At 38.6% G+C, this 16,839-nt stretch overlaps 1 protein-coding gene across 1 annotated transcript in view; it reads right to left on the reverse strand.

Moving 5' to 3' along the window:
* Positions 1–301: 301 nt before the first annotated feature.
* Positions 302–16,839, reverse strand: part of DCTD (dCMP deaminase) — a 43,027-nt gene continuing 26,489 nt past the window's right edge. Inside the window, exons 4-6 of the mRNA XM_007496084.3 lie at positions 8,849–8,965; positions 6,392–6,488; positions 302–4,993 (exon numbers count right to left, since the gene is read on the reverse strand). Of these exons, the coding sequence (XP_007496146.1) occupies positions 4,918–4,993; positions 6,392–6,488; positions 8,849–8,965 (290 nt within the window). The 3' untranslated portion in view covers positions 302–4,917. The remainder of the gene's footprint in view (positions 4,994–6,391; positions 6,489–8,848; positions 8,966–16,839) is intronic.

The raw sequence follows: 16,839 nt of genomic DNA on the forward strand, positions 1-16,839 counted from the left end.
TATAAAGACTAAGCAGGGAGTGGAGGCACTGAGTGGCAATGTGTCGGATGCATATTCCAGCTGATAGGGCTAATTAAATTGTTCAATGACCTATGAGTTCCTTATTTCTACCTCTAATGGAAACTGAACAGGATATCAGGATCATCCCTAACCATTGTCATTAAGAGTTGCTGAGAACAATCCTTTCCCATTTCAAATAGTGTTTTGTATTGTGGACAATAGATGGCAATTTTTCCCTCTTACCAACAGAAAGATGAGTTCCAGGTGTGATGGATAATTAATAATAACTGAGGAAACAATCTAAGCAATACAATTTATTAGGAAAAGGGGCATATTAAATGGGTCAATGGACCCCTCAGTCAGTCCAAAGACTGAATACAGAGACAGATTTTTATGTATTAAAAACAATGAATCAAACAAAACAAATTAATGAAAAGAAAACAACAGGATATAAGCCAGGATACAAAATTAGGTCATCTGATTTCTAATTAGAGGAAAGATTAGGGCATTTCCACGTTTGGAGGAGGGAAGGACAAATAGGTTTGGGGGTCTTTCCTTTCCCAGAACTGAGATTAATTGCATTCACCTGCATTTATCAAATGACAGCCTATACCATCTGGTTTCCAATGGATGAATTGCAGAAAAATAAGATGGAGGATAATAGTGTCAGTGTCCAGGAGGCAGAATCGAATTGGTTCTCTCAATTTCCACACCAACCAACTCCATTTTGTCATAGGCAGGAGAGCTTCCCACCTCAGTGAATTAGTTGAACATATAGGAATAGAAAACTGTCCCATTCCAACGTCCAGAAAGGGCAGGGGCTCAATTGATTTTGAAATAGGCACTTAAAGAGAACATAAGAGCATAGATTTAGTGTTAGGAGGGTCCTTAGAAGTCATGGTGTCCAACTCCATCATTTTACAAATAAGGAAACTGAGGCACCGTAAGACTAAGAGGCTTGCCCAGGGTTACATGGGACTGAAATCCAAATCTTCCTAACTTCAAGGACACACCTCTATCCACCACACTGACATAGGAGTGTATGTTGTTGAAGTCTAAAAAATAAGAGTAGGAAATGTGTTGGGTCAAGGTCTTATTGGTTTTACATGCAATGATGGTCTATGAAACCCCATGGATAAGATCACTTTGTGAATTTCTGATCTAAACCATGGCAAAAGGTATGGTTAAACCTCTTGGTCTCAGTTCCCTTGAAGGAACAACCTACTCCAGATAAGACTTCCAAAGAACATCTAAGGCAAAGACTCCCTCCTCATCAGTCTATGGTCATTGATGGAGGTCCTCAGAAAATTAACAAAGCATTTATTTCCTCCCCCTTTCGACACCTCCTTACCCCTCCCTCCCCCAAAAGAAAAGCAAAACCCTTGTAAAAAATGTGTCTTCAAGTCAAACTAATTCCCCTAGTGACCATGTCTAAAAAAAATGCCTTTCATATTTCACATTGGATCCACAGCGTTCTTGATCATAGGTCCTCCAGTCTTCACTGACTGCTAGGTTGAGCAGGGTTCTTAGGTCTTTCAATTCTCCATTTATAAAATGTTGTTATCCTTGAATAACTGTTCTTCTAGATCTGCTTCTTCCACACTTTGAGTGGCTACAGAGCACTGTCCCAAGGGTTGCACAGAGAAAAAGGAAATGAGGTTTTCTTGTTCACCTTTCTCCATCTCCTTCCTTCTAAACTTGGACATGGAAGGTCAACATCCCTCTCCTGAGCCTTCCGCCCTCAAGAATCCTTTTCCCATTGCTTGGGAGACAAGAGTCCAAGCCCTAGTCTTCTCATGCCTTATTACAGTCCCCTCCAGTGTACTCTGGGCTTTCTGATGTTCCTCAAAAAAGATACTATCTCTTGACCCTGCATTTTCACTGTCACCCATGCTGGGTATTTTCTCCTCCTTCATCTCTGCTTCCTGGCATCTTTATGTAAGAGAACTTCACATTAGGTCCCACCTTCTGCAAAAAACCTCACCTGGGTCAGGGGAAGGGGGCAGCTGGATGGCTCAGTGGATTGACAGCCAGGTCTAAAAACGGGGATTTTTCTGGGTTCAAATTTGGCCTCAGACACATCCTAGCTGCTTTGTTCCAGTTCCCGAGCTGGAATTGGGACAATATTCTGCCTCTAACTGGAAGAATCTGTGTTGGCTCAACGTCTGCTAATCCTGGTGATCTAGGTCACATATTGGTGCCCGCTGGAAAAATCTAGTCCTAGTTGCAGCAGAGGCAGTGGGGTTAATCCTCCTTGCTTAACCCTACACATTTTAACCTTTATTCTTGCCCACATGGACTATGTGCAAACATGGCACCACACTGGCCTACTGAATCACACACAGTGGAGAGTGTTACAGTTGAGAGTTTTTATCTGTTCCATTGCTATATTTGGGGGGGAGGGGTCCCTGAATCTAGTCTGAAAAGTAAGGCAAGGATCAACATTCCTTCCCCACAGTCAGAGTTCTGGGCCCCACGCTTGTTGTTTAAGTTATGTCTAATTCTTCATGACCCCCATTTGGGGTTATCTCACTGAAGTAGTTTGCCATTTTTCTTAAGTCCAGCACTCTGTGGCACTTGGCTGCCCCTCTGGCTCCACCATAAATATACACAAATACCTCATGGAAATCTGATTTATTTATTTTAAAAATCTAGCCCAGAAAAAGGTATCACCTTGGATTTTCCCTGAAGAAAATCTACAATGTGAGTAGCTTGTTTGGGGAAGTTTTTAGAAGTTTGAAAAGTATGTATTAGGTCTGTTGTGCTCCAGGCACCACTAACAACCATGGCAGGAACTATAGAATTAAACACACAATATGATACTACAATGATGAGCACACTTCAGTTAGGACATTTCAGTAAGATTTTAATAAAACTGGTAAAATGCCAAATTGCATAAGGATTGAAAATATAGAGCACAAAAACCTTGGAGACAAAAAGTTCAGCAAAATAGGAGAGGGAGGGAAGGAGAGGGAGAGAGGGAGAGAGGGAGAGAGGGAGAGGGAGAGGGAGAGGGAGAGGGAGAGGGAGAGGGAGAGGGAGAGGGAGAGAGGGAGAGGGAGAGGGAGAGGGAGAGAGGGACAGGGAGAGAGGGAGAGGGAGAGGGAGAGGGATGGGGGGGGGGAGGGGGGAGGGGGGGGAGAGAGAGAAAGAAAGCGAGGAACACTCTCCAGAAGAGAGACATTTCTAAACAAAAGTACTAAACCGCTAATAAAAAATTAAATTAGATAAAAGACAAGGTGCACTGACACGCATTCCCTAGCCTCGTGCTGATTAGTGAGGCTGTTTGGTTAAGCAATATTTTTGAAGACAAAGGCAATGAGGCAGTGTGATTAAAAACACCCAAGTCACCACTCTAGCTAGAACAGACTGCCTCCACAGCTTTTATTTTCAGTTCTATCTCATGGTAGAGATAACCCAGGTGTTGAACAAAGGTGGACGATAAGAGGACAGACAGAACCTATCCTCGGGTGTGGGGACAGCAGAAAAGACAGGGGAAGAGAAAGAATAATGGATTTGGAGTTCTGGGTTGGAATGATAGTTCTGATATTAATTCCTTGGGTGAATCTGGGCAACTCACTTCCCCCCTTCTTTTTGCCTCAATTGTTAAATAAAAGGTTAGATGACTATCTGAAGTCTCTTGAAACTTTTCAGTTCTCGTCTTTAGACTCTGAGTGAAAAACTTTTGAGTCCTCGACCTGAAAGCTACAAACAATTAAATTAAGAGTGTTTTTAGGATCAGGAACAGGTCTTCCATTCAACCAACAGTATCAAGAACTCTTTTTTTTTTTTTAAGCCTCACCTTCCGTCTTGGAGTCAATACCGTATATTGGTTCCAAGGCAGAAGAGTGGTAAGGGCTAGGCAAGGGGGGTCAAGTGACACAGCTGGGAAGCGTCTGAGGCCAAATTTGAACCTAGGACCTCCCTCCCGTCTCTAGACCTGGCTCTCAATCCACTGAGCTACCCAGATGCCCCCATAAAGAACTCTTAAGAACAAGACGAATTAAATGCAGCATCTGATAAAAAGACATAAAATGAGTTCCCAAAAAGCAGCTATTTTTGCTGAGATCTGGTGAGGAAGGCAAATGCTAACTGCCTGGATCGTTCAAGTAGGCACTCGATACATATTTACTGATACAGTGGGATGCCCCTCCGTCAAGGATTTGAAAGGGCAAGCTGGCAGTCCTCAATCTGTCGCCATCACGTTTGGGGTGACCTTCTCCCAGCACTATTTTATAGAGGCGCCTGGAATCGGAGTTCGCTTTTAACAAGGGCACTTCCATGTTCTACTTCACTGGGACCAGATGTTCAACCCAGTGTGTCTGCTCATCCCCGCTAAGAAGACAACAGCAATTATTTATCTGTCTTCTAGCACAAGTAGACACACTCTAAATGGGTGAAGGGCCATTGCTAAACTAAGGCACTGAGCTGGCACAGAGCCGACCTGGGGAATCCCAGCCAGCCCCAATGACCTAGTACCAGGGGAAACATACAACAGACTTAGCATGGAACCACAGAAGATGTACGCCAGACCTGTCATCACAGAGTCAACGGATTAAGGCATTTGCCCAACTTACAGCTGGTAAATGGCAAAGTCTGGATTTGAACGTCCTTCTTTTTTCTTTTCTCTGCCCCGTGTTTCTTCTAGAGAAAGAAAAAAAGAAACACCACTACCCCATCCTTGCCCACGCTCCAATGTGTCTCCATTTCAAATCACAAATCAATAGTTTAAATAGATGTAGATTCCATGTGACCAGAGAGACAGTAAGGAAGATTTGAGGCTTTATATTCTTTAGATGTCTACTTTTGCTGTACGGGCTATTAAAAAGTTATGTGTAACTTCAAGATGAAAGGCATTAGCAGCTTCTTAGAAGAGGATAATCTCAATCTTCTAGAGTTTTAATGAGATGTAACTCACTAAGGCTTTTGACTCGGTCTGCTGTTAATTGAATCAAAGTCAATGACAATCTTGCTGTACTTGGGTGTGAATTTCCTAAACACAAAAAAAAAAAGAAGAAAAATATAAAGATGTGATTCCATGAGTAGCTTAAAACAATTTGTTTACTTTGGTTTAACCAATATTTTCTGTAAGAAAAAAAAAACGGTTCCTATGTTTCACTTGATATTTTATCGGAGCCAATTAGGGTGCACCACACTGGGAGAAACATGGACAAAAAGACTAAGACAAAAGAGGAGTGTGAGGTTACTTAGGCTTTGTATTCTTTAGCTTTTGGAGTTCATGAATTATAGGGGAGTCAAAGGATTTCTAAGCAGGGAGCTGCAGGATGTGATATCCCATTGCTGGCTCTCCCCCCAAATTTATCTCCTCATTTGCTAACAAATTTCTGCAGTAAATTTAGACTGTACTTCTGGTACAGCTCTACAGTCTTAAGTTTTATTTCCCTTCTTGTATAGGGGCAGACAAATCAATGAACTTTAATAGGAAGTCATTTAAAAATTGGACTTGCAAATATAAAATTAAAATGAGCCCCCAAAACAATTTAAAAAATAACATTGGACGTCCTCCCTAGCAATGAAAAAGGATAATATTTGGGGACTAAATATATATTTCTTTGCATCAACCAGCAAAGGATTATGCAAATAATGTGGATTTAAAGTCTCATAAGGTATTGAGAAATTCATTAAGCACAGCCCATATCCCAACCATAACAGGCAAAGACCTGAGACCATTCCCCTAAGACCATGGTGGATCAGGCTGCGGACCACTATAAAGCATCCACTTCCTTAAGCTTTGCCATCTCAAAAAGGCTCAACTAACTTCTCCCCAGGAATCCAAGTGGCTGCTCTAGTTTGCAAGTAAAACATCTTATATTCCTCTTTTGCCTAGCCAAGATGATGATCAAAATCCAAATAGCTTTTGAAGGCAAGAAATAACTGAATGACTTCAAACCTTGATTTAAAATACCGCTGTAGGAATTCCTGGGTGTCTCAACCTAGCAGGCTGCTTTCATCCTAAATTTTCTATGCCACATTTGTTATATTTGCAAAATTTAAGAAGGTCTTATGTTAATATTGTAAAACTCTGTGAATTTTTAAAACCCCCCCTCCCCTAGAATAATTAGTTGAAGCCTTAGAAAGTTCCTGGAATTGAAGCCTGTTAAACAGATTGCCTTCAGATGCTCCTGTCATTGCGTTTAAAAAATCTATTCTTTCGATGACATTGTTCAGATTCTTATTACACTGACAGTGTTTCCATCATTTCAAAAGCCCCAACAAAGCCAAGAAAGTCAGGTAACCCAGAGAGGAATTAAAGTGCACACTCCAATGTTAATGGAAATCAAATAAGCTTCTTCACTGGGAGCAGAGATTTTTCAGAACTCAAACAAACAAAATAAAAACCTGACATCGATCAAAAGTTTGTCCTTTTTACCTGAATTTAATCCCGGCCAAGTCAAACATGAGCCTTGCAGCTGTGGTTTCATCATTATCATGGTATTTATCAGACATAAAAATAACTTCTTTTATACCTTAAAAGATAATGTGGAAAAGTCCTTTAGGAAATGCAGATACAGATAATATGTAACTTATTAGAAACTGATGGAGTCCTCATTGTGTCTTATTAATTACACTTTGTAAGGTAAGAATTCCAATTCTTACTTATAAAAATCTCTCCCTTTAACTGGCTCAGTGGACAGGGCACCAGGTCTGGGGTCAGGAACTTCAAATCTGGCTTCAGATTCTCCCTAGCTGTATGACCCTGGGCAAGTCACTCAAACCCAATTGCCTAGCCCATGTTGCACTCTTAAAATTGATACTAAAACAAAAGATAAGGGTTTAGAATTGTTTTGTTTTCTATTCTCTGACACAGAAAAGGATAGTTAGTGTATCATTTGCCCAATAACCAACTTATATTCCATCCCCATTCCCCAAGTGAAATGGAAATTTACAAAAACATTTAAGGCTTAATTAACATGATGACTAAATTTTAGGTATAGAATCGTAGATTTCAAGCTGGAAGGGACCTCTGAGGTCATCTTTAGTCCAACTTGTCCATTTTATAGATGAGGCCTAGCACAAGTAGACACGCTCTATATTAGTGAAGACCCATTCATTAGTCAATGTAACAAGATGGCGCAGTCTACCAAGGTAATCCCAATCAGCCCCAGTGACTGGGTACCAATCAGTTACAGTAAATTAATAAAGTGACTTGCCCAAACAGATAGAAAATGGTTTAGCCACAATCCAAGCTAAATTGGCTCCAACTCTAGACAGTAAATGGCATGATGGACAGGCAACTGAAAGTGGGGTCAGGAAGAACTTTGGTTCAAATCATACCTCCAATACTTACTGGCTGTGTAACCGTGGGCAAGTTACTTTCATAACATTTTCTTTATTTGTAAAAATGAGGGGACTGGTTCAATGGACTATAAGGTCCCTTCCAGGTCTAAATCTCTGCAGTCTACATTCATAGGTTATAACTCAAAATGCTACTTTAGGGAAAGGAATAGAAAATTTAGAGTAGAGGTTTTAATATGGGATCTGTGAACCCCAGTTTTTTTAAATTTTATTATTAAATATTTTTCAGTGGTTACCCGATTAATTTTCTCTTCCTCCCCACTTCTGTCCCTCCTCTTATAGCTGACAAGTAATTCCACTAGGTGTTAACCAGTTTTCAAAATATTTTGATAATTGAACAATTGAACTAGGTTGGGTTTTTTTGTAATCGTATGCATTTATGCTTTTAAAAACATTATTCTGAGGAGTTCCTAGGCCACCAGAGGGGTCCATGACCCAATAAAGTCTTAAGACCCCCTGATTTAGAAATAAATACCAAAATATTTCCAATTCCATTATTTCATAGTTTGAGAGGGATGGATGTGTTTATTTCAAACTCATTCTTTGGGTACAAAGACAGATTTCACTTGTTCTCATCCCCTTCCACCAATACAGAGTTTGAAAGTTACCCCCACTTTTTCTAGCATGCTTTCCCTTTTTCTGTGCCCTTTCCCACCCACACATAAATAAGGCTGTGTGTGATGGGGTTGGGTTTTTTTTTTATTCTCTTTTCTTTTCCATTGTTCCCTCTAAAGAATACAATCTGGGAAAAATAAAACCCAAGTGAGAATACAAAGCGAGGCCAGAAAGGTATTTTTCTAAGAGCCCTTCAACATGAGGCTTTTGATTTCAATCCCCCCACACTCGATCTGTTCAGAACTGCATGGAAGCGCATGATAAACGGGCCCTTTAAGCCACACATCTGGCCAACATGATAAGTGTTTAGGACTCAAGCCGAGAGTTTTATGGAGATAAAGTACACCGTAGTTAGCTCGATACTCGGATCTCACGGTCTGAGGAGGGAGAAGCATTCAGAGCAACACCCTTGCTGCAAGAACACAGATTTATAGTAATTCTAATAAGAGGAAAAATTAAGGGAGGATCATAGAAGTCTTATGACACTTCTGAACAAAGATATTTTAAAATCTTCAAATATCTACCCCGTATTACATACAAATTAAAATTTCATAGAGAGGCTCCCAACTGACCTTGTTTCAGACAGAAGTTCATTTCCCCCCTCCCCTTAATCTATGCACAATATGTCAGAGTACAGTAAATTGACAGTAATTATATTCAATGCCTGTGTTGTTCTTTGGCAGCTCGGCGGTTTAAGAAGTTGCAAACCTAAATTAAAAACATGCTAAGAATCACAGAGGATACAATTAGTCTTAAAATACCTGGCACCATTCAAACACAAAACACGGCAATCTCCTGCAAAGTTGATAGTGCAATTAATTTAGGTCTAAACAACAGCAATTTAAAATCAAATACATCTGTGATGAGGTACTCAGCAACAGACAGCAATGCAAATCAGCCCGGCACCAGCCCTTACCTGCCTGGATGATGAGTTTCGCGCATTCATTACACGGGAATAAGGCAACATACATGGTACAACCCTTCACATCCGCCGAGTTCTTGTTCATAATGGCATTCAATTCAGCATGGCACACTGGAGGAGAGAGGAACAAATACTATTCCAGGTCATGAAGAATATATTACCGAAGTCTTTTTGGTTGTAGCTATTCTAGGCAAGACGACCTGAATGAGAAAGATGATAATTTTTTTTTTTAATTAGCAGAGACACAGTCCAAGATCACCAAATGGGGGCCACATGGTCTGACCACTTTGGTAATTAGCAACAAAATCATTAGCCATAGTGGCAGGGCCCAAGGCCAAGTACCTTCACACGACCTAAGTGTTATAAAAGTCCAAGATTTCACAACGCCCTGGAGAACCCAAATGGCTAGGAAAATGGTTCGTCATTATAGGCAAGAGTATGAGGCATAGTTTTTTTGTTGTTATTGTTATTTTAAACAAAAGAATTTCTCTCTTAAGGGATTGGATTTACCTCCCAGAAATACTTAAAGAGGTTAAAGATTATACAATAAGTAGTTCAGTCAAGTAAATATACCTTTTTATTCCCTTAAAAGAAAAAGGGGAAAAGGGGAACGAATGGAAGATGGGGAGAATGGGAGAAAAATTGGGGGAATGGGGCCATACTGGCATAAAAGCAAACCTTTATCTCAAATGAGTTTGTTTTTTAGTAGTCTACAGTTGGCATTTTCCAGTTTCTTTATCTCTATATTCTTTTCTTTTTCAAAGGAATTTTTCTTTAAGGGTCTTATGAGGGGTAAATTCAATGACAATGAAAATATAATTTCTTTACCAATTGAGCTATCTTTCAAGGCCCCCAAAACAGAACTAACTTAAGATTGTGAGCTCCTTGAAGACAGAGATTTCTTTTGTCCTTCTCTGTCAACAGAGTGCCTGACACAGAGTAGGTACTTAACAGATTTTCCTTTACTATTTGGCATTTCTGCCAGTGTACCTGAATGGCACTTGACTCAATTTAATCCACATTTCAAGGTTCAGTTTTTCCTCCAACAAGCCTTTTCCCCCTTCTTTGAACCCATTAGCAATTCTGTCTAAACAATTCATTTGGCATCTAATTATCTACTGCCTCCTGACCTTTCTTATACTGTTTAACTTTAATTTATTTAAAAAATTAAAATTTTAAAATGTTGAAGTTAAAAAAATTGATTAATTTCATTATATTATCTCAATTTCCCAACATCTCCTCACACATTCTCCATCCAGAAAGCCATCCCTTATGAAATGTTTAATTAAAAGAAAAAGGAAAACAAAGTTCATCAAAGCTAATCAAGCAATTTTAATCAAAAAAATATTTGGGGGACCTATAGTTCCCCACCTATGCTAAGTAAGATGATACACATCATTTCCTTTCTTCAGGGTCAACCTTGGCCATTCTAATTACAGAGATTTTTGTTTCAAGTTTTTTATTTGACATTTACATTGTTTTAGTCATCATGTATATTGTTTTCTTCATTCTGCTTATTCATTCTACCATCAGTTCATGTAAGGTTTTTAAAAAATTCTTGTATTAATAATTTCTTAAGAAGCAGTAATATTAACCCAGATTGAATTGCTTGTTATCTCCAGGAGGGGGGTAAAAAGAAGGGGGAGAGATAATAGAGATATATAACTTTGGAAAACTTATGTGGAAATTTGTTATTAAAATAAAAAAAAATTTTTTAAAGAAGCAGTAATATTGCACTGCCATGGTCTGCCATTTCCTTTTCCAGCTCATTTTACAGATGAGAAATGGAGGCCAACAGAGTTAAGTGACTTTTCCAGGGTCATGTGTCTAGGGAGTGTCTGAAACTAGATTTGAACTCAGGAAGATATGAGTATATTCCAGATGCAAATAGCACCAATAGCTGCCCAGTAAAAAAATGAAACTGAAGAAGAAAATTTCTCTTTGGATGGGGGAATGCACCTAACATTTTTTTAAAGCTCCAACCCAGTGGTTGTCCCTCACACCTCCCTCCTTACCTCCTTGAATGACTTCAAAAAGATTCTGTTCATTTTCTATCCTTTACAGGAGGCCCTTGCCCATCCTTCCCCAGCTAGTGCCTTTCCTCTGAGCTGACTTCCCATTTACACAGTGTTTGTATATATACATAGTTATTTGTTAATGTCTCCCCCATTAAACTATGAGCTACCAAGAGACAGAAAGATCTGTTTTTTGTCCCTCTTTAGTACCGAGCCTGGCACAGTTTCACAAATTAATACTGATGTCTTGAATAGACTTAAAAACCTAAGACTTCCTTTTTTATTTTTTCCAACTTTAGAAGTATATTTCACTAAATATTTAGGGATGTGATCCTTTGCCCAGAAGAAATCTGTCTGAAAACATGGAATCTAGGTTTTGTTTCCAATAGGAAAGGGGAACTCAGGCCCAACATAGACCCCTGAGAAAGACCCAGGGCACAATCATCTCCCCATCCCAAGGGGCCCAACAGTTTTGTGCTGGGACTACACATTGCTTGGTGCTAGAAACAATTAAATGTAATAATCTCTTTTATGCCCCTCTGGAGGGCTTGAGCCCTGTCTGCTCTGCTCTTTGGGACTCCCTTGGAGCCTAATGCAATGCCATCAACACAATGGGAGTTAAATATTTATGGAATGAATAAGGGAAGAAATACAAGCCCCAATGATTGAGGGAAAATTTGGAAACACATCTGGCTCCCTCCTAAATCTAAGTGTCAAAGCAAAGGTTCCCCCACTGAGAAAAATACATTTTGGGTTACGGTGTTTCTCTTAAGAACTAGAGGGCTATGAAACAGGTTATAGACACAATTACACTCTCCTGTTCTGAATCACCAGAAGAAATTGTCACACTGACTACAACAATCTTCCCATAATTCACCCTGCAGTTTGGGGCAAAATTTAACATTTCTATGTCCTGATTCATTAACAGAAATGACCATATGAAATAGATCCTCCCAGCTCAAGCAGCATTTTACAATTCTGCAGAAAAAGAGAGGGTGGTTTATTGGCAATAACACTGAGAATTATAAACAGGCTTCCTTTCTCTTAAAACTACAAAATAACTGGAGTTAAAAATGTAAAACCCTTCATCTCTATCGAGAACGTGGTTGGCTGGGCGATATGAAAACCTTGAAATCAGGGTGATCCTCAGAAGCAGATGAGACTATCTAAGCAGGGCAGGAAGTCTCTTGGCTGTCTAAGTGAGCACCAAATCTGGAAAATGGCAGAAAAAAGCTCTCTTAATAAAGAGATATAATAGCACTTGTCTTTTCATTCCAGGGTTGAATCAACCATGTCTGAATTCCTCAAATCACATCATTTCTGGTCATTTCCTCTGTAATCTGTCCACGGATCCGAGGCTCTCTGCAAAAAGAAGCAATGCTCTTCTTTCCATGGGAGGGTGAGGGTCTGTGGGTACAGGTGTGGTTATTTTGTAAATAGTTGTGCTTAATAATAAATGTTTTATTTCCTTGTTATTCTAGGAGAGGAGAGAGGTGATGAGTTATTTGGAAAGGACTATGACTTTATTTTATTTATTTTTTTAAAGGACTGTGACTTTAAAGACAAAAAACTTCAATAAAACTTTAGCTTTAAAAAAAAGTTTTGGGGTCCAAGAAAAGTTTCCTTCTTTGGTTCCATCTTTCTACTGGGCTGAGACCAAATTCCCTAGACAGTGAGGTGGTACACAGAGTGCCAGGTCTGAAGTCAGGAAAACTCATCCTTCTGAGTTCAAATGAGACCTCAGATACCTCTTCACTGTGTGATCCTGGACAAGTCACTTAACTCTTTTTGACTCAGTTTCCTCATCTGTAAAGTGAGCTGGAGAAGGAAATGGCAAACCACTGGCAGAAAAAAGCTCTCTAAATAAAAAGATATAGAATCTGTCTTTCATATTTTTCCCAAGAAAACTCGGAATAGGATCATAAAGTGTTGGACACACAACTGAAACAACTAAGTCAAAATAAAATGTTAATTTTTTAAAATGGCCCAAATTTAGCCTTTCTACCAAATTCTATTTCTAATATACGTTTTGGTCTAGTCCTTCCCTTTCTTTTTTTCTTCTTTCCTTCCTTCTTTCTTTCTATCCTTCCCTTCCTTTTCTCTTCCTCCTTTCTTTGCTTCCTTCTTTCTGTCTCTTTCTTTCCCTCCCTTTCTTTTTCCTTCCTTCCTTGAAAAGGAAAAATAAAATTACAAATGAAAATTTAAAACAAAAAAAGCAAAAAACAAGCTTAAAGCAATCTCTACCCACTTCCTATCCCAGAACCCAAGTCTCTTGTGGGCAGACACTCTTTTTGCCTCTTTTTTTACTTTACATTCAATTCCTACCATAGCGCAGTAGATGAAGTGCTGGTCTGGGAGTCAGGAAGTTCTGAATTCAGATCCAATCTCAAACTGTAGGACCTGGGGCAAGTCAGTCCACTTCTATTTGCCCAAGTTTCCTCAAATGTAAAAAATGGTTATAATAATAGTGCCTACCTTGTGGAGTTGTTGTGAGGATTAAATGAGTGAATATTTGAGGGTTTTTTTAAAGCACTTATCACACAGTAGATGTTTAAAATTTGCTTATTCTTTTCACACCAATAATATGTTCTCTTCTAGTACTTCCAGACATCTCTGCTACCTTTGTTCTTGGGTGGCCAGTCTCCATTTTAATTCTTTCTAGCATCAAAAATGGGGCAGCTGGGTGGCTTGGAATCAGGAAGACTTAAGTTCAATCCCAGCCTCTGATACTGTTACCTGATTGCTTCAATTTCCTCATATGTAAAATGAGCTGGAAAAGGAAATGGGAAACCAAAGAAAACCCCAAAGGGGGTCAGAAAGAGTTATGAAGGCACAACCAAAACAATTCAACAGCAATGGTGACAATCAAGAATACCACACTTTCTTGACTTTCTTCCCATTTCTTGGATCACTCCCCTAGCATTTCTCCCTCTCTACTCATCTGCTAGAAAAATTGTCCCCTTCATGGATATGCACCAAAGGTTGTCAAATCTTCCTCTCACACCCCAGCTTAGCCTCCCCAGTCTTCAGTCATGCGCATGAGTGTGTGTGTGTGTGTGTATGTGTGTGTGTGTGTGTGTGTGTGTGGTTAGCAAGTTCTCTGCATCCAGTGGCCATTGCACTGAAATTCAACAGATCAATATTACCCCAAAAAAGCTAAGATGCTAAGGAACAGACTTTTCTTTCTATTTTGTAAGCAATCTTAATTCTCTGTTGGAATTCCCAAGTATAGCTGGGATGAGTATTGTCAACAAGTTTGATGATAAACCCCAATCAGATGAAAGTGACTTTTCTAGTGGTCCTAGGAGAAATGCAGGCTTTTTGTATCCTTGGGAGGCATGCTGGTCAAGTGTGCCAAAGAAGGCAAAACATCTCTGCAATATTCATGAGATGCTTTAAATCTGCGAAAATATGACCAATTACTAAAGCATTTTAGCTCCAGTTCTTTAGAAATGGCTAAGTAATAATGCCCAGATGAAACGAATACTATTTGATGCTTACTTGATAAGAGCAGAGATAATATAAAACCAGTCAATTATTTCCCCAAATTGTCTAAAAGGAAAGAAATTAGATGCCAAAAATATCAGATTAATACTTTTAAAAGCTCATGATTGCCAGAAGGAGAATCTTCTTCTCAGGTAATTATAAGACAATTCATATACTTGGGTCTCTTTTCTTGTTACTGACTCTCAGAATTCACTTCTGCATTAACCCCGGACCACTGTGAAGAGATTGTATAATTAGAAAAATATATTTTTCAAAATTCTCCCTTGCTTGATTAATCCTTACTGTCTTGTGTAGGCGGTTCACCTAGAAGGCTGACAAATTAACAGGATATATTCTATCCCTGGTTAGATTTAAAAGATTCTGGGTCTTCATAATTTTGGAGATTTGACTTTTATCTCATTTGATAGAAGATGAAGATCTGTTTCTGACAATGGTATTATTAAGATTACTCACAGAGGTGACAAGGGAAGAAAAAAAAATGAAGTGAAGACACTGTCAAGGAAAAAAAAAACCTGATGCTCCTCCAATAATTTAGCACTAATGCAACTTCAGTACAGCCGATTGATCTGAAGATGGGATGCAAGGATGACAGGTAATAATGCTGCTTGGCAAAATATGGCAGCAGGTAGCCCTTCGGTTTTTACTCCCATTAAAGAGGAGTTCTACAGACTGCCTGAAAGGTTTCTTTTTCAAGAAGCAGGGTTATTTTTCCTTTTAAGAAATGTTTTCCAAGCCCCAATTTGGACCAAGCTAACCTTAGAAATTAGGTTGTTTGACACAGTGGCAATGCCAGGGCAAGGGGCTTACAGGTGCTGCAATGCCACTTAGCAATGGCCCACAAGGCTACATTTTATGCGTTCCTCTGGGGAACCCATTTCCTGAGCCAAGTTCATGACTCTGAAGTTTCTGGGGCTTTGAGGACCCTCTATGTTCAAAATGCAGACAGTTCAGTTCATTGATAAGACAGAGGGGTCAGGCTATGAAAACAAGAGAATCTTAACGCTTAGAGTCCAGGAATTTTCTAAGGGTAAAATGTGCTCTCTATCCGAAGCTTCCTCACTATCCAATTAACAACTGAGACGAGACAGGACGCGCAAGTTCAATGTTGGCTTGTTTGTGCCTCTCTCATAATTCCTGGTTAATTTTCACCATAAACTCCAGCTATATTCTGGTAACTGAGTTTTATGGCTGACCTGAGTCAGAAGACCTTGAGTGTATTCTCACTATCCAATTAACAACTAAGATGAAATGGGACACCCAAGTCTAATATTGGCTCGTTTGCAGCTTGCTCATAATTTCTCATTAATTTCCACCATAAACTACACCTATATTCCAGTAACTGAGTTTTATAGCCAATTGGAGTCAAAGAACTTTGTATTAGAATTCCTACTCTGAGGGGCTGCTGAGTGGCTCAGTGGATAGAGAGCAAAGCCCAGCATTGAGAGGATCTGGGGTCGAATCTGCCCTTGGACGCTTCCTAGTTTTGTGACCCCGGGCAAGTCATTTAACCCCAACTGCCTAGTCGTGACTGCTCTCCTGTCTTACAGTGGATATTTATTATTATATTTATATATTATATATATTACATATGTTACATATTATATATTATATTTAACAATATATTATAATATATCACAGATATATTATAATATATATTTATGTGTAGTAATATATATTTATATATTACATATATTTATTTTGATACATTTATTTTTCAATAATTTATAATATATAGAATTGAGCTACATATATAGAGCTCGATATAATGTATTAAATATAATACAAAAATTATCTATGTATAGTATATATTTACTATGTTACATATATTTATATTCCATATTAATTATATGAATCATTTATTTAATTTAGTCTATATTGATTTTAAATACAGTTATATATTTATTATATATTAATTTATTCTAGTCTATATTCTATTATATATTAATTTGTTCTATATTACCTGTTTATTATCATATAATAATTTGTTCTATATTCTATGTTCTATTATATATTTGTTCTATATTAATTTGTTCTATATTATGTATTATTATATTATAGATTGATTATATGTTTATTATATTATACCATTATTATTAATTATGTAATATATTTATTTATACTACTATAATATATACATTCAAAGGCAGATGGTAAGGGTTAAAAAAAAGAATTTCTAGTCTGCCAAACTATCTGCGTGGCCCTGGTGTTCTCAACAATACAAATGGGCTAAATGGGCTTCAGTCTCTCCTATTTCCAAATCTATGATCTTATCATTATCAACTGAGATTCAAAGTTGTTGGGGGTTTTTTTCCTAACAAGGGAATATTCCCATAGAACAAGAATCTTAGTTAGGGGTTACCTAGTCTAACCTCCCACCTGCTCTTCCCTGATGGTTCCCCACCACTAAAATATTGCTGACAGGTTGGTCATTCAGTCACAGTTTGAGTACTTCCTGTGATAGAA

Source organism: Monodelphis domestica, chromosome 6 (assembly GCF_027887165.1).
Source record: "Monodelphis domestica isolate mMonDom1 chromosome 6, mMonDom1.pri, whole genome shotgun sequence".
NCBI lineage: Eukaryota > Metazoa > Chordata > Mammalia > Didelphimorphia > Didelphidae > Monodelphis > Monodelphis domestica.